This window comes from Gobio gobio, assembly GCF_949357685.1.
Source record: "Gobio gobio genome assembly, chromosome: 25".
NCBI lineage: Eukaryota > Metazoa > Chordata > Actinopteri > Cypriniformes > Gobionidae > Gobio > Gobio gobio.
This window is the reverse complement of record NC_137121.1, coordinates 19,472,543-19,498,921: the sequence shown is the minus strand read 5'-3', so window position 1 is coordinate 19,498,921 and position 26,379 is coordinate 19,472,543. Positions and strand designations below refer to the sequence as shown.

At 44.2% G+C, this 26,379-nt stretch overlaps 1 protein-coding gene across 1 annotated transcript; it reads right to left on the bottom strand.

Annotated features, from left to right (window-relative positions):
• Positions 1–1,869: 1,869 nt before the first annotated feature.
• LOC307121244 (interferon-induced GTP-binding protein Mx-like) lies at positions 1,870–21,795 on the bottom strand (the record flags this gene model as incomplete). The annotated part of the gene is given in 13 exon segments (XM_079808777.1): positions 1,870–1,992; positions 4,361–4,437; positions 4,831–5,005; positions 6,295–6,402; positions 12,559–12,637; positions 12,962–13,160; positions 13,278–13,326; positions 13,330–13,416; positions 13,509–13,549; positions 13,552–13,644; positions 21,290–21,427; positions 21,606–21,768; positions 21,772–21,795. Coding segments are annotated over 13 exon segments (1,356 nt in total).
• Between the last annotated feature and the right edge of the window lie 4,584 nt (positions 21,796–26,379).

Below are 26,379 nucleotides of genomic sequence, written 5' to 3'. Positions count from 1 at the left end.
TCACAAAAACACTTGCTCTTGAAAGATGGGTCAGTACCAGTACCCAGTTTTTTTGACCAACTTGCTCCTCAGAATCACAACCTGTAGGTATGCATAAATATTGATGTGTATATTTTTTACCGGGTGTTCAAAATACGTAGTTTTGTGTTGTATATTGTGTAGGTCTCCGGCCAACCGGCTAACTCACTGTCTTACTGAAATAGTTCTGCTAATCAGCTGTGGGCCACTATTACCTAAAACTGTGTCTATTAATGCAGATTGTCTGTCGTTCTTACTACTTTGAGTAAAGAAAAAAGCAACATTTGTTTTGCAAACTTTAATGTTACATCAGTCATTCACATTAGTGCTGGGCTAACATATGAGCTGTTATTTATACAGTTCCCACACGTGCACCGCAATAAATTAGAAATATAAACATTGGTTTGTTGATGGACATACACTTGTTAATGCTGATGGTGAGGAATTACAGTTGCAACATCTCATAATGTACCTCAAAATTAGTAGCTTATCAATGAGAAATGTCCCGCTCAAGGTTCGGGTTGAATAACTAGTTCTTCCAATGTTTCATCATCTGACTCATCCTCGAATGATGCTGTCATGTTACCTTCTGTACAGTGTTTCAAAATATCGAAAAAACACATACCGTCCGTAGGCACTGAGACTTTTAGCTACTTTTAACAACATCTCAATTAATGTTGTAAGTATTTAAGTTCTACAAGAAGTATTCAATGCAGGTTATTTCATGTGCAAGGCTAAAGGCTTATAGTTATTCATTAATTACATGAAACAGGTTAGAATTATGAATATTTGATTTAAAAATCATGCAATATATAATATATATATAAAAATGAATATGCTGAAAGTTAAGTTGGATAAAGATTACCATTATCAAATACATTTTCAAACAATCCTCTATTCAGTAAATCTCACAAATAAAACTAATGATATACTATATGTCTAACAAGTAATTATTATAATTTTTTTATTTAATGTAACTTATTTAACATTAATGAAAAATATTGAAGGGACTGATTCCGAAATCCACTGTCATTTCAATGAATATCTTTTGAGTGATTTGTAATGAATTATTTAAATCAAGGTATTAATCAATATTTACCCCTACATATTAAATGATTTGAATGACTTTTTTTCAAGCTTATAAGATTTACTTTTGTGTGAATTCTTAGTTAAAGCATTTACTTTTTAAACCTTAGAGAATAATGATGAATAGCTGTCTGAACCTTTGCACTGAGAGAAAGAACATGTTATCAGTATGTTTTGGGGGAAAGTTTCTGGTCAAAGCCAGATCTCGACCTACTCCGACCTTGAAGAAGCTGTGTATTTCTCTGTGTGTATCTTTATACAGAACCTGACGTTCACGAGGTGAACAACTGGCATGCCGGGGAGGTGGAATGACCATCTGACAGACAAACTAGAGCCCAGAAACCCAGATTGGTGACCTCAGGTTTTTTTTTTCCAGAATCATTCAACCTGACGTGATGACGCATCTTAGTGATGGTGTGAGAGTATAATTGTTGGTGTAATGAGTGAGTACGCAGAGCGGCCTATGAACACATTGTGAGTGCTGAAGCTGACTTCTGCTGAAGAAAATTTTCGTCTGTTTATTTATACTTCTGATTCCTGGTCTACATTCATCTGATCTGGTCCTTGGTTCTTTAACTGAAAATCCCCTACAATAGGTACATGGAAGTTTGGATAATTTTATTCAATATTAACTGCATAATGCATTATGTAAGATGATATCCTCTAATCAATTCCTCAAATAAAATCGGTAAGTGCTGACTGAGCAGCCGTCAAACGGTCCATGCAAACTTGTTGGTCTCTGCGCCTTACCTGACCTCAAAGTCCTCAGACAGGAACATTTGCCCCATCCAGTAAATTCAACATGTCAATAGACAGGATCTCAGCAGTCTGCTTCAACATGAAAAGGGAGATCATGGGCAGTTGGTCAGCCATCCGCTGCACAACAATCTGAAGGAAAAAAACAAGATACTAAGATACTTCTACATGAACACTGTGCTGCAATTAATTACTGAAAAAAAGATCTACCTCATAATACGCCTGCAGCATTTCACTGTACTTGCATTTTTTGTCAAAGAAAGGTAACTGATCTTCTGAAAACTTCTCATTTGTAATATCATTCAATATCTTTATGAAGATGGGATCTTGAGTGTAGATCTGTGAGAGGTGAGAGCTGATCCGTTGCTGGTGAACGAGTTAAACTCTTTCTACGCTCGCTTTGATGGTAATCGCGGCAGCGCGACTCCGGCGAGTGACGCGTCAGAGAGAGTCCCTCAGAGCAGCAACGGTCACGTGATCTCTGTCTCGGAGGACGAGGTTCGGAGGGCACTCAAACGTGTGGATGTCAGGAAAGCTGCTGGGCCGGATGGTATTTCAGGTCGTGTTCTGCGGTCCTGTGCTGATCAGCTCGCAGGGCTCTTTACATCCATATTTAACGAGTCCCTTGCTACATCTGTTGTCCCCACCTCCTTCAAACGATCCTCCATCATCCCTGTACCTAAGATCAGTAAACCCTCTTGCCTAAATGACTATCGTCCAGTGGCTCTCACATCTTTAGTCATGAAGGTCTTTGAGAGACTCATTAAAAACAACATTTGCTCCTCCATTCCTGACACTTTGGACCCTCTTCAGTTTGCCTATCGTCCCAATAGATCGACTGAAGATGCCATTTCTCACGTCCTTCACTCCTGCCTCACTCACATCGACAGCAAAAGTGGGAACTATGTCAGGTTGCTATTTATTGACTATAGCTCAGCCTTTAACACCATAGTTCCCATTAAGCTAACACACAAACTCCTGGATCTAGGCCTGAATTCTTCTCTCTGCCTCTGGATTGAAGATTTCCTCACTGGCAGACCCCAGGCGGTGAGAGTAGGCCAGTTCACCTCCACCTCCATCACCCTGAGTGTTGGAGCTCCACAGGGCTGTGTGCTGAGTCCCCTGCTCTACTCTCTCTACACCCATGACTGTTTGTCCACACACAGCTCCACCTCTATCATCAAGTTTGCTGATGATACTGTTGTCCTGGGTCTCATCTCCAACAACAATGAGACGGCATACTTGGACGAAGTGGAGCAACTGACATCATGGTGCCAGGACAACTGTCTCTCTCTGAATGTTAACAAGACCAAAGAACTGATTGTGGACTTCAGGAAGAGACAGCATCGGTCATACTCCCCTCTCATGATCAGCGGGACACCGGTAGAGAGAGTGAGCAGCTTCAAATACCTGGGTGTGAACATCTCCGAGGATCTGACCTGGACTACACACATCCAGACACAGGTGAAAAAAGCCAGGCAAAGACTGTACCACCTGCGCCAGCTGAGGAAATTCAGGGTTTCACCAGCCATCCTGAAAACTTTCTATCGAGGGGCGATAGAAAGTGTCCTGACTCAGTGCATCACAGCGTGGTACGGGAACAGCACCAGTCACGATTCCAAAGCCCTGCAAAGAGTGGTGCGCTTATCCGAGCGCATCTCAGGCTCAGCTCTCCCGTCTCTGCAGGACATCTACACCAAACGCTGCAGAGGTAGAGCTACTAAAATCATCAGAGACATTAATCACCCTGCAAACTCTCACTTCACCCTGCTGCCATCTGGTAAGCGCTTCCGTAGCCTGAGGGCAAAGACTGAAAGACTCAGGAGGAGTTTCTTCCCCCAGGCCATCAGACTCCTGAACTCAGTCACGTGACTTCACTTCACCCCGCACACGCATAAACATCCAGTTTAAACATTAACATCCACATACTGCCATTGCACTGCACTTTACGTTCCTATTGTTACTGTGTAACAACCTGTAATAAACCTTGCACATTATACTTCTTTATATATACATATATATATATATATTTTATGTTAACCACTTATTTTTAAGTCTACAGTTTATCTCACTTATCATATCCACATATTTTTTATATTTTTATTTTATCTTATTTCCAATTTTTATCTTTACTTGATTTATTTATAATCCTACTTATGTTAATACTTTTTATTCTAATTTTATTCTATTTCTATTTTAATTTCTTGTAACTGTTATTTGCACTGTCCATGGAGCGGACCTGTTTACATTTCACTGCCAGTTGTATATTGTGTATATAACTGTGTATGTGACAAATAAAACTCTTGAATCTTGAATCTTGAGATCATCTTTTCCATTTCAAACAGCTCTGAGATCCTCTGCTCTGCCTTCTCTTGCTGACTTGACTGAATGTTGATTATTTTGTCCTATGGAGTCAAATGAAGAAGTACAGAGGAAAGAGAACTTCATTAAACTGGATTAAAAGGGGCAATCTTTACCACTAATCAGGAGCAATATTTACCTTAGCAATGCTTTGAAGGACAGAGTAGTTCCTGAAAAACTGACTCACCACGTCAAAGAAATGTGTGGTGATGATGTCTTAAGGAGAAATACATAAATTAAGAAGACATGTTAAAACTATTGATGACATTCAGTTGGTCATCTAATCTTTTGGTTTTATAATGGAGGCTCTCCACAATAACCAGAAAGTCTTTAAACACAAAGATGTGTGATGGTACCTTTTATGGTATGAAGCAAGTCATTGGCTGGCCCCTCAAGTGTGGCCACATGTTTCTGCAGAATTATTTCAAACACTTTGTAGTTGCTGAAGCCGGGTAGTTCCCTCCCTCTGTTTTTTTGGCACAACTCTTTCACATTTTTAACTTGTTGAGAAACAAAATGGATTTCTTTTTACTTTTTCATTTCTATAAGAACTATTAGAAAACATCAGCAAATTTGATTTTATAGTATGTTTCTTAAAATTGAACATACAGTGACAGGATGTCTTTGTACGGTTAAGATGATCTCCCCACTTCTTAAATTCTGCCCGAAGCTGGACAAACACATTTTTCTCAGTGATCAGCTCTCCTGACGATAAGGACTTGATTTCATCATTGAATCTTTTTAAGGTCTGTGAGAAAAATAAAATTTGTAATATTTCATGAGCCTGTTACAGAAACACAGAACACAGAAACAATACAAGGTGTTTAAAACAAGCTTTCACATATACTATATTACAGTATTGTTGCACGGTAGTATCCCCTGAAAATACACATAGTATTATCCAAATAGTAGTACCATAGAGCCTAAGGGTCTGTTCTTCGTACGTCGCTAACTCAGTTAGCTGGATTTGATTGTTGATGATTTGGCATGATCTTGGATTATTTGGTTCTTCGAAGCTCATCCTGGACTTGCTGTCATAGCAACAGGTCAGTAAGCTTAAACCTGCTCGTGAACAGGCTTTTTTCATGTAAACCGGATTATATTACATCTTGAGGTGATACTTAAAAGCTGTCCCAGCCACTGCTACTTTATTACAAGAGTTCATTACTGAACCAGGGATAACAATAATAATATTATAATTAAATAATATATATTAAATAATAATATAAAAATGTATTTGAAAATAATATTATAATAATATTGGAGGTTCATTCGAGTGGTGATGGATATTATGGGAGTGGCTTTATGCAGCCAAGAGCTGCAGATAATTTTATCTTGACCTTAAGAAACTTTATTAATTAAAAAATAAATTAATTACTAATTACAACATTGAAATAAAAATGTATCATGTCTAATGTATCAATGTATCAGGAATCATGTTTAAAAAAAAAACAGTGCACATTTCATTCATCTATTATATAACTTTTATGTTGGTTTGGCTGTTTCCTTATAAGGTCCAGAATTAGTTTTAATTTTTTTTCTTTTTTGCCAGGTGGCTTTTTTAATTATATGATGTCATTACATTGCTGTCTTTCCGCCAGCCAATCGCTGCATTACTGATCGTGGTTTTGAATATCGATGCATTTGCCCTCTTCAGTGAACACAGGAACGCTCAGTTATCTCAGATAACTTAATCCAGATATTTTAATCCAATCTACAAATATATATTTATATATTTACTGTTACTGTAGTAATCCAATACTGTGAAACAAAATTACAATATAATGAAAAATTATACAACCTTTACCTGCTTCCTTTTAGAGTTCTCTTTTGCCTCCCCCTGCGGAGATCACTGGCATGCATGGAATAGTAGGTACAAATTTTAACCATCCTACCAAAAAAAAATTACAATCTCTCTGCCACCCAGATATTTTTAGGGCAGAAAAATAAAGAAGGGGGAAATCAATACAAACACAGTGGGGATCATGTAGCTGGGAGCCCTAATGGTTTTCAGAAGCAAGAAGATTTGATGATTTGCTGTAATCATCATGAAATGGTGAATTGAGATCTTACTTCAGTGAGGAATTGTTTGGCCCCCTCCTGTGGTGGTCCACACTCTTTGAGCTCATTCTTCACACCCCACAACTGTGTTATCTTCTCATTGAGCTGTGGCAGTGATTTCTGTCAAAATGGGTAAAACTCAATTTAGTTACAGGCTCTCAATCCATCCTGCCACAAAGTGCTAAGAAAACGTCTCGGTTACGTATGGTAACCCTCGTTCCCTGAAGGAGGGAACGGAGACGTACGTCGGTAATAACCGACGAATTGGGATCACTTCAGAGAGCCCCTATCAGCTTCGAGAACTTAAGAACAGGCCAATGAACAATTGGCGTGCGAGATTTGCATCTCGCGCTCCGCCCCGCGCCGCGGGTATAAACAGGAAGCGAGAGCACCGCACTGACGTTTTTCACTGAGGAGCCGAACCAGTGACTCGGCCAAGCAGTGATGGAAGGAACTGTGGCGACGGGACGTACGTCTCCGTTCCCTCCTTCAGGGAACGAGGGTTACCATACGTAACCGAGACGTTCCCTTTCAGTCGGTCACTACGACGTACGTCGGTAATAACCGACGAATTGGGATCCCTATGGAAAACGCCACAGTTACTACCACTTCCAGCGCCCAGCGAGAGCCCCTCAGACCCCGTTCTGAAGCGGGCGGGAAGATTCACGCCAGAAGAGTCATACAGCTGTTCCGCAAGACCCATTCAGCAGACTTGATTGGATAGCGCTGGGAAAGCGTGCCCGAAGGACGCTGCGGGAGCCACATCATGCCCAGAGGGAGTTACCATGTGGAAAGAATACGTATGGGCTGGTCGTGGGCAGCTCAACATATGAAGTCCCAGGGGAGGCCCCGGCCTAATGCAGGCGGGGGACGACACCGTACTGAGACGGCAGAGGAATTCTGCCAAGGGAAAGACACGAGCTCGCCGTAGGGAGCTGTACCGTGGAGAATACACGTATGGGACCGCCGTAGGAGTCACGACATACGGAACCCAGCCTGACACAAGTTCCACCAATGCATACGAGTGCCAGACCTGGCGTCGGACGCTCCGCAACATCCGACTGCCGAGGGGTGCGGAGGACTCAACAGGGTTCGCCAATCCTGGGGAACTCGACTGGAGAAAATAAGCGCACGTATCCGTTCCAGGGGAAGGGAATGGCGCAGCAAGCCGACACTAGAACGGGCACTTCAGTGAAGCTGACTATGGGAAGCGAGCACACGAGAAGCCACCGGCTCTACACGCAGGCTATAAAACCTAGCGAACGTGTTGGGTGTCGCCCAGCCCGCAGCTCTACAAATGTCTGTCAGCGAGGCGCCACGAGTCAGCGCCCAGGAAGAAGCTACACCCCTGGTGGAGTGAGCTCTAACCCCGAGCGGGCAGGGCACGTCTTGGGATTCATACGCCAAGACGATGGCATCCACTATCCAGTGGGCCATCCTCAGCTTGGAGACAGCCTTTCCCTTCTGCTGTCCTCCGTAACAGACGAAGAGCTGCTCTGAGGTCCTGAAGCTTTGCGTTCTGTCCACGTAAGTCCGGAGAGCACGGACGGGACAGAGCAAAGCTAGGGCTGGGTCTGCCTCCTCCGAAGGCAGCGCTTGCAGGCTCACCACTTGGTCCCGGAAGGGAGTAGTGGGAACCTTGGGCACATATCCAGGCCGGGGTCTCAGGGTCACCTGAGAATCACCCGGCCCGAATTCCAGGCACGATTCGTCGACCGAAAATGCCTGCAGGTCCCCTACCCTCTTAACTGAGGCCAATGCAATCAGGAGTATTGTCTTTAGAGACAAGATCTTAAGCTCTACTGACTGTAAAGGCTCGAAGGGCGCCCTCTGCAGTGCGGTCAGCACCAGAGTCAAGTCCCAAGAGGGTATAGAAGAAGGGCGAGGAGGATTTAGTCTCCTCGCTCCCCTTAGGAACCTGACGATCAGATCATGCTTGCCTAAGGACTCACCATTAATGAGGTCATGGCTTGCGGCGATGGCGGCAACATATACCTTGAGGGTGGAGGGAGACAGCCTTCGCTCCAACCCTTGAAGAAAAGATAGCACAGATCCGATCGAACACTTCCGGGGGTCTTCTCGGCGAGAAGAGCACCAGTCGACGAACAGGTTCCACTTCAACGCATATAGCCGTCTCGTAGAGGGGGCTCTGGCGGAAGCGATGGTGTCGACTACCGCTTGCGGTAGGTCACCTAGAACCTCCGCGTCCCGTCCAGGGACCAGACATGGAGTTTCCAGAGGTCTGGGCGTGGGTGCCATAGGGTGCCCCATCTCTGAGACAGAAGGTCCTGCCTCAGAGGAATGGGCCAAGGAGGTGCTGTCGCGAGGAGCACTAGTTCCGGGAACCACGTCCTGTTGGGCCAGTACGGAGCTACCAAGAGGAGATGCTCCTCGTCCTCCCTGACCTTGCACAGTGTCTGTGCAAGAAGGCTCACTGGGGGAAACGCATATTTGCGCAGAGCCCGGGGCCAGCTGTGTGCCAGTGCATCCGTGCCGAGGGTCCCCTCGGACAGGGAATAGAACAACTGGCAGTGGGTCGTGTCGTGGGCGGCAAACAGATCGATCTGTGCGGCCCCAAAGCGACTCCAAATCAGCTGGACTACCTGGGGGTGGAGTCGCCACTCTCCGGGAAGCACTGGCAACCGCGACAGCTTGTCGGCCGCACGGTTGAGCAGGCCCGGAATGTGAATAGCACGAAGGAACCTCAGATGCTTCTGACTCCACAGGAGGAGATGGCGGGCGAGTTGGGACAAACGGCGGGAGCGTAGACCACCTTGTTTGTTGATGTACGCAACGGCCGTCGTGCTGTCCGTCCGGACCAGAACGTGCTTGTCTTTGAGCGACCCTTTGAGGCGGCTGAGAGCAAGACGAACTGCCAGCAACTCTAGGCAATTGATATGCCATTGCAGTTGGGGCCACAGACCCGATACTGCAAGCCCGTTGTACGTGGCACCCCAACCCGTGGGTGAGGCATCCGTGGAGACAACATGATGCCTGGACACTTGTTCTAGAGGCACTCCTGCCCGTAGAAATGAAGGGTCCGACCACGGGGTGAGGGTTTGGCGGCATCTCGGCGTCACTTGGACACGGAGGGACCCGCTGTGCCACGCCCATCTCGGGACTCGGTTGTGTAGCCAGTGCTGAAGCGGTCTCATATGGAGCAGCCCTAGCGGCGTTACTGCGGCTGCTGCTGCCATATGCCCCAGGAGCCTCTGAAAATGTTTCAGTGGAACCGCTGTACTGCGTTTGAGCGTACTCAAGCAGCTCAGCACCGACTGGACGCGCTCCTCTGTGAGGCGCGCAGTCATGGCGACCGAGTCGATCTCCATCCCGAGAAAAGAGATCCTCTGTACGGGACAGAGTTTGCTCTTCTCCCAGTTGACCCGAAGACCCAACTGGCTGAGGTGCCGGAGCACTATGTCCCTGTGTTCGCACAACTGCTCCCGCGACTGGGCAAGAATCAGCCAGTCGTCGAGATAGTTGAGGATGCGAACACCACGCTCTCTCATGGGAGCAATGGCCGCCTCCGCGACTTTCGTGAAGACACGGGGCGACAGGGGCAGCCCGAAGGGCAGGACTTTGTACTGGTATGCCCGTCCGTCGAAAGCAAAGCGTAGAAACGGTCTGTGATGAGGGAGAATCGAGACATGAAAGTACGCGTCCTTCAGGTCGATCGCTGCAAACCAATCCTGGGGACGGATGCATCTGAAGATGCGTTTCTGGGTTAACATTCGGAACGGCATCCTGTGGAGGGAGCGGTTCAGGTAACGCAGGTCCAGGATCGGTCGTAACCCGCCACCTTTCTTGGGTACAATGAAGTACGGGCTGTAAAACCCGGACTTCATATCGGCTGGAGGGACCGGCTCTATCGCGTCCTTCGCCAATAGGACAGCGATCTCCGCCTGAAGCACGGGGGCGCCCTCCTTCGGTATAGAAGTGAAGTGGACACCCCTGATCTTCGGGGGACGCCGGGCGAACTGAATCGCATAGCCGAGTCTGATGGTGCGGATGATCCAGCGAGACGGGCTGGGGAGCGCTAGCCAGGCCCCCAGAGACCGAGCAAATTTGGGTGCCACAGGCACTGGGGCCAGTGGCGGAACAGAAAAATAAATGGGGTTCCCCCGGCCCTCCACCGGGGGAAGGAGTGGTGCTGCAGCCATCTCCCGAAGAGCAGTTTCCTCCATCTCTGGGCGGCCCGTCTCAGGGTCTCTTTCGACGGCGCTTGCCACCTGGCTTGGCAGTGGCCTGAGCGGGCTGGACGTTCTTCCCGCGACCGGCTCCACGCCCACGGCCGGTGGAAGGCTGCTGCTGGGCTGGGGCGGGAGCGGGGGCGGCCGCAGGAGGACGTCCTCGGCGACGGGCAGGCGGAGGTGCTGCAGCCGGCGGCTGGGTGGAGGCAGCAGCGGGCCGCCGGTGCAGGATGTGTTTGATGGCCTCCGTCTGCTTCTGGGCGGCCGAGAATTGCTGGGCGAAATTCTCGACCACGCCGCCGAACAACCCGGCCGACGATATGGGGGAGTCCAGGAACCGGTTCTTGTCAGTCTCCCTCATGTCGGCCAGGTTGAGCCAGAGATGCCGTTCCTGGACCACTAAGGTGGACATCGCCTGACCCACGGAACGGGCGGTAACTTTCGTCGCCCGGAGGGCGAGGTCCGTCGCCGCCCGGAGCTCCCGGAGGAGCTCTGGGTCAGACCTACCCTCGTGCATGTCCATGAGTGCCTGGGCCTGGTGCACCTGGAGCAACGCCATGGCATGCAAGGCAGACGCAGCCTGTCCGCAGGACCTGTAGGCCTTCGCAGTAAGACTGGACGAAAACCTACAGGCTTTGGACGGGAGACGAGGATCACCACGCCACTCGGAGGCGGTCGCAGGACGCAGCTGCATCGCGACGGCGCGTTCGACCGGCGGGATCCTCTCGTAACCCTTGGCCTGTCCACCGTCAAGGGTAGTGAGGAGGGAGGAGCCTCCAGGTCTGTTTCTGGCACTGAAGGGTGTCGTCCACGACCTGGAAAGCTCCTCATGCACCTCCGGGAAGAATGGCACTGGGGCGGGACGCTGAGAACCAGCGCAACCCCCCCCCCAGAAACCAATCATCCAACCTAGAAGGTTCGGGACGTGGTGGAGGGTTCCACACAAGCCCGACCTTTTCGGCGGCCCGGGAAAGCATAGCCGTCAACTCAGGGTCCGACTCAGCCGTTGCCACTCTCCCAGTGGGAGGCAGTACAGCTGAATCCTCATCCTCTGAGGACTGGAACTCCCCCTCCGATGCTGCGATCGACATCTGCTCATCCGCGGGCGCTCCGAAAGAGATGACTGGGCGCCCGTGGGCGGGACCAGCGATCTCTTCCGGTGGCGCCACCGGCAGCGGTGCTTGCGAGGGTTCAGGGACCTGCGTAGGGACACTAGGCGGGTTTGTCCTGAACGTAATCCTCAGATCACCCCGGTCATCCGTCGAAGTAGGTCTATCCTGGTTAGGGATAGCTCTAGATCGAGGTATGGGGAGGGGGACTCCGCCTTCCCGGAGGTAGGTGAGTCTTGACCTAAGCACCGCAATAGTCATGTTCCCGCAGTGAGAACACGAGCTATTCACAAACGCTGCCTCAGCGTGCTGTAAGCCCAGGCACGTGATGCAGTGAGTGTGGCCGTCAGCGGGCGAGAGGGAACGGCCGCATCCAGAAACGCACGGGTGGAATGACATCTTGAAAAAGACGCAGTGTCACACCCGTGTTGCTCTTTTTGTGAGGAAACGCTCTTTTAAGAGAGTGCTGAAGCACCCAGGGAAACCGCGGCAACACACAGGGGATAGTGCAGCCTGTGTTTGCACTCAAAATAGGAACGCCCACGATACCAACAGTCTTTGTTTTTGCTGTGATAACAGCAGTTGTTCCTTGCAGCTGAGTTTGCGGTCCCGCTGGAAAGCGCCGTCACACCAGCACACGATCCTCTTCTCTGTTCTGCTGAATCCTCTTTCGCTGAAAAGACAGGAAAGCAGTCTCTGCAACTTCAAACGCCGGTTCGGCTCCGAAGTGAATGACGTCAGTGCGGTGCTCTCGCTTCCTGTTTATACCCGCGGCGCGGGGCGGAGCGCGAGATGCAAATCTCGCACGCCAATTGTTCATTGGCCTGTTCTTAAGTTCTCGAAGCTGATAGGGGCTCTCTGAAGTGATCCCAATTCGTCGGTTATTACCGACGTACGTCGTAGTGACCGACTGAAAGGGAACAAAATTCATGCTCAGTGTGAATCGACTTATCAGGTTGAGAAATTTAGAAACATACTTTGATATGATCAACAAGATGCTGAGTCAGTTTGACGGCAAGACATTTAATAGTCGCTTTATCCTCCTTCAAGAGGCTTCTATATAAAAATAAAAGAAACTTTTTTTTAAAGGTGGTATACTATATATCTTAATAACCTGGTATTTAAAAAAAAAATACTGTGCTTTGGCCAAAGTGAACATTACTAACCAACAAAAAAAATTAAAAGTAATTTTAAGAATACCATTTGCTGAATGGTTGCTAACTTCAGTTCAGAAATACTACTATGCTAGAAGACTGGTTGGAATGGGAAAAAAGCAGCCTGATCTAAACAGTGCAAATCAAGTCTTATAGACACATACATTTTAGAGAATAAAATGTTAAATTATGGTTAAAAGGTTAAATATTCTTTTCATTCAGTTACCTGAAATAGTCATGGTTTTGAAAGAAATCTCTCTCCAAATTTGTCGCTTCCTCCAGAGGAATCTCATCATCGATCTGCTGTTGTCCTCTACACTTCACCATGATGTAACCTTTGCGGAGAGGAATCACTTTGTTGTGGACAATGTTCAGAATGTTCTTCTCTGTTCCCTTGTCTAAGAGGTCCGGCTTGGTCAAAATGGCTGAGAGAATGAAAAAAATGATTTGTAAAAATTTTGTAAAATCTGCAAATTTGCTGACAGTAATGCTTTAAGATTTGTTGATATATTAGATGTTGTGCGGATCATCTGCTTCATTACCGACAGTTCTTTTGCCCTCAGGATCTACTTCTTGTACCATTTTTAATGCTTATGTTGTTGCAATGTCAATGTTACAAGGGACCACTACCATGTTTATAGTCTCATGCTTCTCAATAAATTTCATGATCAGACTTTTGATCTACAAGACATGAAGACATAGTTTAAAAACGGAATGACTAAGGTACTGAGTGTGGCGTGCAAGACAATAATAAATGATATTATATTGCCCACCTTGTTTTCAATATCATCTGGTTGTCCTTTGACTGGGACTCAATCAGTGTGAGGTCACACACATCTGGTGACGTGACCTCTAAAGTGATGAGGTCATCACATATTCCTACCCCTCTTCCTGCCACTTCATTCTGGGCTGTAGAACACACATACATAATTAAATGAATGCATTCAACCTGAATATATTGGCCAGTGAGATTTGCATGCCGAGTCACACCCACCTGGACATATGGATATAAATGGAACCGGCTGGTCCTATTTGGGGAGGATAAGAGCAAAAGGACAACAGAGAGGTCCCAGGAAGGGATGAGACGTGGCCTGGGAGGATTTAATCTCCTGGCGCCTCTCAGGAACCTGATGATCAGGTCGTGCTTTCCCAGTGACCTGACATTAACAGCATTGTGGATGGGCGGTCTGCGTTGCCTTCCTGTGGGTGGCTCGGGTCTGATGGGATGCCTTCGGTCTTCCCAGGAACTGGTGCAGCCGCAGGGGAAACCCTTGGCGACAAGCAGGCTGGGGGCTTGCTCGATTTGGCTTGGTGGCAGGGTCACACTGGGGCAGGATGTGCTTTTTGGCCTCCATCTGCTTCTGTAGTGCTGAGAGTTGCTGGGCGAAGTCCTCAACAGTGTCGCTGAAGAGGCCGGCCTGGGAGATGGTGGTGTCAAGAAACTTTGTCTGGGTCCTTCATCTCAACCAGGTCCAACCAGAGATGTTATTCCTGGACCACCAGAGTGGACAGTGGACAGAGTGTCTGGCCGAGGGCCACGCCATGTCTTTTGACGGTGAGGTCAGTTGCTGTGCACAGTTCCTGCAACAATCCTGGCTCAGAACTACCCTTGTGTAGCTCTTTGAGAGTGTATGCCTGATGGACCTGCAGGATGGCCATGGCATGCAGGGCAGAGGTGGCCAAGGCTGCTGTCCTCTTACTCGCGTTGGACGGGAGACGCGGATGATTCCTTCAGTTAGCAGCACTTAGCGGGTACAAGTGCACCGCAATTGCACGCTCCACCTGTGGAATGTCCACGTAACCCTTGGCGGCCCCGCCATTGAGGGTAGTGAGAGTGGAGGAGGCAGAAGAATGGCTTCTGGCAGTAAAAAGTGGCTTTTATATTTTCTGAACCTCCTCACGCACCTCCGGGAAGAGAGGCACTAGGGCGGCCCGTGGCTGTAAAGCCTGTAAATGCTGCACCCAGAAACCAATTATCCAGCCGTGAGTGCTAGGGACACGGTGGAAGGCTGTCAACTCTGGATCCGAGGGCATGCACCATCCACAAACTCTCTCTTAGCATGCTGTTTGCCCAGGCATGTGAAACAGCGATCATGGCTGATAGATGAGGTCAGGAAACGACCGCATCCAGAAACACATGGACGAAACGTTTTCTTGACGCTTATTGCTGTTATTTGCTCTTTAAAAGACACTTTTTGGAAAGGTGAATTGGAAGAGAGCGATCAATGTGCAACCGCTTGACTCAGAAGCAAAATATGAATGAAGTGAGCAATGCTGGTCCTATTTATACCTATGTCTGGGTGGGCGTGACTCGGCATGAAAATCTCACTGGCCAATAAAACTAATTTTGTTAACACTTGGAGGTCATTGGGCTCCCAGAGGAGACCCCATGACGTCAGTCTGGCATAACGTTGAAAGTGACTGACTGAATTTGAACCCCAGTATCCTACGTGGAACCATTTGAAAAGATTGTCCCAATTGTTGATGATACCCTCTACACGATTTTTGCTTCAATTTTCCAGAGTCTGCAACACTCCTTAAAGTGAAATTTGCTGTTAATTCACTCACTCTCAGGCCACCCAAGATGTAGGTGGCTTTTTTTCTTAGCGTGAACAGTAAAGAAGATTTTTAGCTGAAAATGTTGTCCTTCAAGTCAATGGCTACCATCACTTTGAGAGTCAAAAAACATACAGGCAAAATGAAACCCTGTGCCTCCCAATGATACATTGGGGTCTTATGAAGCGAAACAAACGGTTTGTGCAAGAAACTGAACATTATTTTCAACATTATTACCTGTAATCCATAGCCTCTGCAAATGGTCCTGAGTGTGTTCACAACAGTCTGGAGCATGAGCTTCCTGTCACATTATGATCTGATGCTGTGTTTGTTTACAACAGAGAGAGAGATATAGCTGTTCAACCAACATTATCAACATAATAGAGTCCCTCTGAGAAATATAAATGCCTGGGGAAGATTGATCCTTCACAGATTCCCAACGTTTGAGCTCCTGCACATACGTCATTATATGACAGGACGCTCACACTCCAGACTGTTGTGACCACGCTCAAGACTGTTTGCAGAAGCTGTGGGTTAAAAGTAATAATGTTGTAAATAATCTTCAGTTTCTTGCACAGACTGATCGTTTGCTTCATAAGACCTCAATATATTGTCAGGAGCCACAGGTATTAATTTAGTTTTTTTTCTCCCAAAGTGATGTAAATTAACACAGTCTCACTCCTATTCGTCACATATTGACGCTTGGTCGCACCTTCGCTGTGACTTTTTAACACACAGGGTACTCCTTATAGCATAGTTTTGGATCGGCGGGTTAGATCATCATTTCAGCGATTAAAACATTAAGATAAACTCTTTTCTTCACATAAAGATATTGTATGACTTCAGAAGACTTGGAATGCAACGAGCCGATACTTGTATACTGTTTTTGGTCAGTTTTTGCAATAAATACCTGTGACTGTACATTTATTTGCCTGTTACGTGTTTTATATTGTTGAGAAGTGGGTAGGTTTAGGGTAGGAGTGGGGTTAGTTGCTCCAAAATATAAAAGTAGCCTATAAATATTCAAAAAATCATGTCTACTTTTACAAATGCAAAGAATTAAATGCATCTTGATCTGACTTTCGTGAAGACACGGGGCGACAGGGTACTAATATGCTCGTCCGTCGAATGCAAAGCGTGGAAACGGTCTGTGTCGAGGGAGAATCGAGACATGAAAGTACGCGTCCTTCAGGTCGATCGCTGCAAACCAATCTTGGGGACGGACGCATCTGAAGATGCGTTTCTGCGTCAACATTCGGAACGGCATCCTGTGGAGGGAGCGGTTCAAGTATCGCAGGTCCAAGATCGGTCGTAACCCGCCGCCTTTCTTGGGTACAATGAAGTACGGGCTGTAGAACCCGGACTTCATATCGGCTGGAGGGACCGGCTCTATCGCGTCCTTCGCCAGTAGGACAGCGATCTCCACCTGAAGCACAGGGGCGTTCTCCTTCGTTACAGACATGAAGTGAACGCCCCTGAACTTGGGGGGACGCCGGGCAAACTGAATCGCATAGCCGAGTCTAATGGTGCGGATGAGCCAGCGAGACGGGCTGGCGAGCACTAGCAAGGCTCCCAGAGACCGTACAAGCGGGACCATCGGCACCATAGACGTACCAGCAGTGGGTCAGCGCAGTGGAACGCAGGGACCCCTGGACGACATGGGAGTGGTCCGAGGAGGGGTCTGGGTGAGTGACACACAACCTGCATCCGCTGAGGGGGCGGGGAGAGTGTGGGGAGGCACATTGTGTGCGTCCCGACAGCCAGTGCCCCCTGCTGGTGATTTGGAGAGGCACCAGGGGCTGACAAGGCATGGGTGCGTTGTACACCGCCAAGCGCGCTCTCCAAATGAAGGAGGGGCTGAGCGTGGCAAGGCTTTGTGGTGTTGCAAACGGTCTACCTCACCTCCTTCCTCTGCGGGAGCAAGAGTGGCGAGGCATAGCGTTGCGCACTTGTCCACGCACCGCTGAGAAGAGGGTGAGATGAGAGTGGCGAGGCTTTGTAGCGTCACACACTGCCATTCTCGCCCTCTTGTGGGGAGGGGAACGAGAGCGGCGAGGCTTTGTAGCGTCACACGCTGCCATTCCTGAACTCCCAAGACCCAGAGGTATTGGAACTGCTCTTGCTTTTTTTTTTTTTTTTTTTTGGGTACCACTGGCTGTTTTTAACACCAGTGGCGGAACAGAATTACTAATGGTTTTCCACCCGGCCCTCCTCCGGGGGAAGAGCAGTTCCTGACCGGGTCAATGGTGTTTCTGGACCAGGGTGGACATCGTCTGGCCAAGGGCCAGCGCTGTGCGCAGCTCAACCTCGGCTCAGAATTACCCTCGTGCACTAAGCAGGGCGGAGGTGGCCTGCCAGTGGCACTGCCACCCCACCGATTAGGGTAGTGAGGGAGAGGACCTCTTTATGCAGATAATGGCCCTATTGGTGTTCCATATTTTGGCACCAATAGTTCCACAATGCCAAAGCCTTCCAACTCACATCCGGGAAAAGGCAAGGGGCGGGCAAGGTGATTTACGCGTTGCACTACGCCTCAGCCACCCGGGAAAGCATGGCTGTCAAGTATGAATCTGATTCAGCACGAGTGCCCACTATTATAGTGGGAAACTCAGCATCATCTTCATTTTCAACACACAACAGCCCTCTCTCCGATGCAGCGATTGACATCTGTCCTCTGCTAGAGCCCCAAATGAAACGCTAGATCCCCTTTTTTATAAGGACCAGCAATCCCATCTGAAGCTACCAGCAGACATGTGAGATAATGAGCGTGGCCGTGAGACGGCACACGGCACATTGAACACTCAAGCCCTTATGAAAAAGGCAAGACGAACAACGCACCGATGTGGCTATGCTCTCATCAGAGAGCATAGACCACCCACACACACATAGTCTCAACATGCTTGCGATGCGATAGAGGAGTGGGGGGCCCACGGAGGTGTACTCGGCAGGGAAGCCTCACTGTAATCCTCAGGTCACCCTGACTTATCAGCCAAAGTAGTCCCCTTTCTGGTACACCAGAAAAGAGACTAGATCGGGGTATAAGCGAAGGGACTCAACCCCGTTTGAGGTATCATAGTCTCGACCACGCATCGGAGGCGCCGAGTGACGCGCGCTGGGTTGCCGTGGCATCCGGCAGCCAGACGGCACACATCGCTGAACACTCAAACCCTCACGCGGAAGGCGAGATGACCAGCGCGTCGACGTGATCCCGTTCCCCTGAGAGAACATGGATCACCAACGAACACAATCTCAACATGTTTATGCGAGAGGGATCGTGGCCGTCAGGACAGGAAACAACCGCATCCAGAAACGCACGAGTGGAATGACGTCTTGAAAAAGACGCAATGTCACACCCGTGTTGCTCTTTTGTGAGGAAACGCTCTTTCAACAGTGCTGAAGCACCCAGGGTTAGACCGCGGCATCACACAGGAGATAGTGCAGTCCTGTGTCTGCACTCACTGAAACAAACGCCCTCACCAACCGACAGTTGCTGTGAGAACAGCAGTTTATGCTGATGCAGCGGTGAGCATGCGATCGCGCTGATTGTGCCTTTTCGCCAAAACAAAGCGTCATTCTCGTTCTGTAGAGCATCTCTCTTGTAGATAGGCTCTCTTTTAGGAAAGCAGTCTTGCTTCATCAACGCCGTTTCGCTCCGAAGTGAACGACGTCAGTACGATGCTCTCGCTTCCTGTTTATACCCGTGGTGCAGGGCCGAGAGCGAGATGCAAATCTGGCACGCCAATGGTCCATTGGCCTGTTCTCTAACTCTCGAAGCTGACAGGGGCTCTCTGAAGTGATCCCAATTCGTCTGTATAACCGACGTACGTCGTAGTGACCGACTGAAAGGGAACTGTGCGTTAACAAGTGATGCTGAGAGGTCCTGACCAAGTGTCAATATATGACGAATAGGAGTGAGAACGCGTTGATATTAACAGCAAATTTTAAGTTTTGGGTGAACTAGCCCTTTAATTATAATCAGTTCAGCGACATGATCTGAGCATGTTTAATATTCTTGTCTACATTGTGTTGTGTAGTCTATGTATTGATATGACAACAAGTACTCACAACACTTTCTGAAAAACGTGGATCCGTTTCAGTTTTAAGGCCCTGATATACTTAATGCAAAATCAAGGAACAAACTGGTGTGTGTGTGTCATTTCAAACAAACTCAGCAGGGCCGGCCCGTGGCATAGGCGGAATAGGCAAATGCTAGGGGCGCCACTCATCCATAGGGGCGCCAAAATGTATTAATGATACTATTTTATTAATATTAATTTGAAATATTACCAAATAAAGCGCAAAAAAAACGTAACTAAGTCCCCCGCGTCTTCCCGGTCCGCCTCATCAATCTCCCCCCGCCGATCTACTTGAATTGCGTCAGAAATACAACGCGCGATCAGTTTATCGTTAGGGGAATTTGTTGTGTCGCGTCGCCTCTCGCCGCATCCAACGCAGACAGGATTGCTTTCATTTTTTAGGGTGCTTGGCCGTTCGCACCAGGTGTTGACACGGTGAAAGTTGCCTGATTATTTATGACGGATGGCCGAATTGAAGTGTCTAAAAAAAAGACAGAAGCCCTCTGATGCAGGCAAGATAAGGGATACACTGCTCTTCTTACATAGTATTTGTGTCTTGTTTCTAGTCTAAATATCTAAAAAAAATTAAATCAAGGTGCATTTACTAGATAAGTAAAATGACAGAAGATAATTTTCTTGTTTTCTTGAAAATAAAATCAAAATGATGTGTTTTTGCTGAAAAAAAGCTAAATTATCTGCCAATGGAGTGAGAAAAATAATCTTGTTTCTGATTGAAATCTTGTTTCTGTCCCAAACAGAAATTAGATTATTTTTCTCACCCCATTGGCAGATAATTTAGCTTGTTTTAAGCAAAAACTCACTTCATTTTGATTTTATTTTCAAGTAAACAAGAAAAATGTCTTATGTCATTTTACTTATCTAGTAAATGCACCTTGATTTAAGAGTTTTTAGATATTTGGACTGGAAACAAGAAAAAGATTCTAAATAAGAAGAGCATTTTTTTGCAGTGTGAAGACAGAAGTAAAGTGATGTAGGCAAATAAATGAACAGTTTATTTAATTGCATAGTAGTAAAATACTAATGTTTGGTAATTAATTCCAGTTATTTTTACCTTAAACTTTATGCAAGCAGCTGTTCTGGGTTCTCCAGAGGCCACAGCCAGTGTGATTTTGTAAAAAATAAATAATATAAAAATATCACTTTTTTTAATAGCCTAATGTTTTTACTCTGCAGTTGTGCAGTTTTAAGGGGGTGTATAGCAATTTTAAAATGTATTTGCCGAAATTAGTAATGATATTTATATACAGGTTTATTTAAAATAGCAACATTTTATGTAAAATTCACATTAAATATCAAAATTTCTCATTTGAATTCCTGGTGAAAACATGAAAATGCTCATAGTTTAGTGGAAGATTGCTGCCATTTACTGGAAAACAAACACTTTTGCTAGTTCTCAATGAATAGTTTGTGCATGAATGTTAGATGCACTCTTGCTCTTTGTGTTTAGGCTGTAATGTGGCATAGGTGCAATTTTTGTACAGTTTTACTATCATCAGCCTTTAAAAAATTAAAAATAATAATATCATGAACATAATGACGGGGTAGAATGGACTGGACATCATATAAAACAAAAACAACAATAAAAATATAACATCAATGCATTACAAAAATAAAACAGTACGAGTGTTTCCACAACTTAGACTGATAACGTGTAGTGCTTAACCTTGATACAAGGGGCACCAAGTCAAATCTTGCCTAGGGCAGCAAATTGGTCAGGGCCGGCCCTGAAACTCAGGCCAAGTGCTTTTGAGATTCGTTTCTGGAATTCGAACTTTCCAGAAATGTATTGGTATGCACAGCTCTCAGCCACATACATTTGTACTATAGGTATATTATAGCATTTTTACAAGCTTTAAACTTGTAAACTGGAAAACAAAACAGATTGCATTTTTTCCCCTAACCTGTTTCTATGTAGTTGCCAACTAAAGTTGAATCCACAAATTCAGTTTTCCTATCACGGTAAGATAGAACAGCCTTCCAGCTGACTCCACTTGTTTTCTTCTTCAGCCTCAGCTCTAGAGGACATCTGGTGACAATTCCTATAGCAAACACAGTTCAGTTACAGCTACAGTGAATTACTACCAGTGAACATTATGTGACAAATACATTGTATATACAAAAACAGGTGACAAAAGAAATCATTATCTTATTGTTTGCATTACAATTGAATATAAATGAATATTGGTAAAAGAAAAGGAGAGTAAAATCTATCCTCACCGGTTCCTCTTGGTAATGCAACTCCGGAAAGCGCTTCCAACACAGAGCTTTTTCCAGAACTCTGGTCTCCGATGACTGCAATAGTCGGTAATGCCAAGTCCTTGTGAATGCCAACTGACCGCAGAGTGTCAATCAGATCAATGTATGGACGAATGCTCTCCTCTTAATGACTGTGAACCTCTCCCTTCATTTATTTATTAAATATAACAATTTTATTTCTAAAATCTCACTGGTTGCATTGTATTATTTTGTTCAGTTTATGTCATACTATGCATATTTTGTAGTCCTTTTGTTTAAAGCTTTTTCATTCATTTTATTTTTAATCTTTTATTTATACTTTTTTTATTCCTTAAATTATTTTCAATTATATTTTAAAATGTTTTTTTTGTTTATCTTTCTGTAAAAAAGTATTGAATTTTGTATATGAAATGTGCTATAATTTAAAAAACTATTTTTTTTACTCCACATACTACACAATAAACTAGGCATATAAAAGCATATAAAATATGTATTTCAAAGTAAATTAACAAGATAAACAATGCACATTTTATACTAACTTTTCATTTTGAGAAACCTGAACATTGCTTCTGCTGAAAATAAAGGAAACATACATTGTCTTGAAACAAAAAACCTTGGTTATAAAGTCCTTCGTTTTAAGTGCCTTTTTATCCAAACACCGTGTTTTTCAGCGATGCTGAATAGAAACCAAATCCTGTGTGTCAGACTGAATTTATAGTGTATTACGCCCCTTGATAAGAATGAAAGTAAAAGTAAAACACAATGGATTGATTGTGTGTGGGGGGATTTGAGAAATGTATTATTCAGTGCCCTAAAAGAATGTATTGAAAAGAAAGAGTTGATAGAAGTATGAAACGATTACATTGATTCCCAAAGCTGGTAAAGATAAAAGAATTTGAGAAAATCTGAGGCCTATCACTTTGCTATGCTGAGGCTATCACTGCTAGGCTAAAAAATGGTATTTCTACTATAATTAGTTAGACACAATCAGGGTTTCTTGGAGAAAGGTCAGTCCATAATAATATTACATTTACATTTAGTCATTTAGCAGACGCTTTTATCCAAAGCAACTTACAAATGAGAGCAAAAGAAGCAACTAGAACAGTCAAGGGCAACAGTATGCAAGTGCTGTAGCAAGTCTCAGTTAATCTAGCTCAGAACACACAGGACAGTTTTTTTTTTATTTTTTATTTATTTATTTTTTTAAATAAATTAGACATATTAGATTGAACCAATATTAGATTGGTTTTAGATTTAGTGAGTGATATTTTTACATTTTATTGAATTGTTTTATAATGGAATCAATAGCTCTGTAGCTCTAGGGCATGGAACCTGCACAAGAATTCCAATTAAAAGGGGGATTCGTCAGGGATGTGGAAGCTCACCATTATTATTTATAACGTTTGCAGAGTTATCTTTATCGATTAGAAATAATGGTATAGAAGGTTAAATAGTATTAGATATATAACTAAATAATTATCAGTCGGTTTGCTGACGACAACGTGGTTTCTAAAAAAATTTAAATTCCTCTAACCTTACAGTCAGCCAACCAGTTTATAAAGCTTCAGGGTGTTAGAGGTATTTGCAGGCAGACAGATGAACCACAAGGAGACGTGTTTAGCTATAAAATTTTTGTATTGTATCAGCGTTTCATCCAGATGGATCCGCCATTTTTGGAGCCTGAAACCGGTATTTTTTGAAACTGGATCCCAGAGTGGATAAATCTGAAACCGACACCCTTGCGTTTTCGTGTGTACAGCCAATCCGTATATTTTGTGAAACGGTGATGTCATCACACCACGTCCCGCACGGTAAAGACTAGAAGGGATACAGCTACGGCCACTGGGCATGCGCACATCAATATTGCGTCATTTAACTACTCTATTTGCATTATTGTAAGGGTATTGTTTAGGTTTGGGGTATGTGTAGGCATTAATAAAACAATCTGGTAAGTAGCAAATTTATTTATTCTAATTTTATTGTGAGATTTTGCCTCACTTTTGACCGTTGCTGTACCCCATCTAACCACAACTCTTTTTCTCAATTTTTAGTGTATTTCTGGGGCAGAATTACAGCGTCACATACTGGTCTGGCAAGTATACTACACCGTTTATGGCTTATTTATAGGCTTTATGGACAGATAGGTTGAGAGTGACTCTTGAAGGACCAGCACCACATCCTCTAGTACCACTGTTTGAAGAATTCATCTTCCAGAATCTGGCAGTACGTTTTGGGAGTTCATTTTTAGTCCATCTAAAATGGACTAAAATGAACTCCCAAAACGTACTGCCAGATTCTGGAAGATGAATTCTTCAAACAGTGGTACTAGAGGATGTGGTGCTGGTCCTTCAAGAGTCACTCTCAACCTATCTGTCCATAAAGCCTATAAAAAAACCTTCTTCATGTATTTTACAACACTTCAGCTTGTGATTCTTATCTAGTGGGGGTCATTTTTTAGGATTCTTTACCTAACTGAAGTCTCTGAGATCCTGACACCTTGCACTTCTGGAGACTCCAGGTAGGTTGCAGCTTTGGAAAATGGTGGCGCTGGAGACTAAAGGGTTCCTGATGGTTTCACCCTTAATTCTTCACCTTAATTCTTAATTCTTTTGCAGTTAACAGGTGTCTTTTCTTCACCACCTGTTTTTGTCAGATCCTGCTGACCCAACGAGCATTTCACTGTCCAATGGTCATGCCTTAACTGCAATGTCTAGTATTGCATTAGTATTGCATCCTTCTCATGGGCATTTCATACTTTTTGACTTTTCAGTCTGAGTTAAATCTCTTTTTTGGCTCAATTTATCTGTAAAAGAAAACATGCCTAATAATTCTGCACACCTGAATATAAGGTGATTTTCATTTCCAGCCTTCATGAACAATTATATATCACTTATACATTATTAAATACTAAATCAATAGTAGTTATTAGGATTACTGTGGTTTGGAATTGGTCAAATGTGCCTGGAAAAAAAATATGATCAGAAAATCAACGTGCCTAATAATTCTGCACTCCCTGTATTTTTCACAGTCAAAAATGACCCCATTGGAAATTAATGGGAGAAAAAAAAGAAATCTATTGGAAACCTTTGGTACTGTGGCCAAACAAAATCTTACTGAAAGCTATTTTATATATTTGGAACACAGCTTATTTAGTTTTATGGCTTTGATATTCTCACAGTTTTATAGTAAAACATGTTTTGAAAAGTATTCATTATATATTTCATATAAAAATACCATTAAATGTAAAATTGTATAACTTTGTTAATTTTTTTGTTTTTGTTTTACTTTTTTCACTTGAGAAATAATCTGTCATGTGTTGTCTTTAAAAAGAGACCGAACTTAAATCTGTGCTCCAAAGCATTCAAGATTATTTAAAACAGAAAAAAAAGGGGAAAAAATCTGTCATTTTTGACAGATATGCGAACAGTGGGTTAACAGAACTAGGAACAGGTGTGGGGTAAATTAACAACCAAGGAAACTAACTATGAACACCGGCAACTGAAAACGAAACCAAAACATAACATTATATACACGTTACATCTTGGTCTTAATGCAAGTTTATGATAAACATTTTTTAAGCTTTATATTCTAATCGCTAAACAGACACTTTTGGCTGAGCTCCAATGTTGATTGACAGGCTTTAAGTACACACAACTCACATAAATGCTATCTTACAATTGCCTTTATTTAATATTTATTTCCTCCGAATGTTGTTGTAAAATATTACAAGTTGTGGATGAATTCCAGTGAGGAAAAGAAAGTAATTTCTATTCTCATAACAAACATAAAACAAACACAATAGAACCGCTATAAAGGCTTTTCACAAGGATTTATACTCTAATTAATTTGATACGCTAATCCACATAGGAAGAACAGGCATGCCAACTATATAATGCGTGTTTGCCTTTTAAAAGTTCACGTAATTTAATACTTATTAATACTAAGTTCACTTAGTTTTATACTCACTTTTTTATTGAAACTAAAGCCCTTTTTGCAAATGGCTTTTAGTGTTCAGTGATTTACTGATGAACTGTGGGCTATTTATTAAATATTAAATGTTCTATTGAATAGCAATCTTAGGAGTTGAATACAATAAAGAACAGGAATAAAGTGAAGAGCTGAAATAAAATTATTTTGTAGAATAATAATATAATATAATATAATATAATATAATATAATATAATATAATATAATATAATATAATATAATATAATATAATATAATATAACACATTTTAACATTTAAAACAAGTTGGTTTGACCATTTTAGAGCATTATAGTGTTCAAATTTACTAGGGTACTGTTTCAGCTGTACCTAACATAGGTACAATTGGAACAAAAGTACTTGTCTTTATGAACTAATTGTGGAAGAAGAAAAAAATTAGTAAACAAATAAAATAAATATTGCATGAAACAATTAAACAATTTTAGTTTTTTTTGTGGTAATGTAAAAAGCAAAAAGTGTTCCAACTGTACACAGTCTATACCTTACCTACCGAGCTACAATGAACTTACTGTTCTGATGTCATGAATCAAACTGATGATGAAATGCTGTATTTTGTACTTTGAGACATACACCCAAAAACGTTCATGAAATTTTCATTTTCTAACTTTAAGGTTTTCAAACTATTCTTAATTTCTTTAGGGCTCCAAGGCCAAGCAGGCAACCAGAAATCCATGATCTACACAGAGCTAAGTTTCAATATTTCATTAATAAATGACAGAAATGTATCAATATATCAAACATGTTTTAAGAT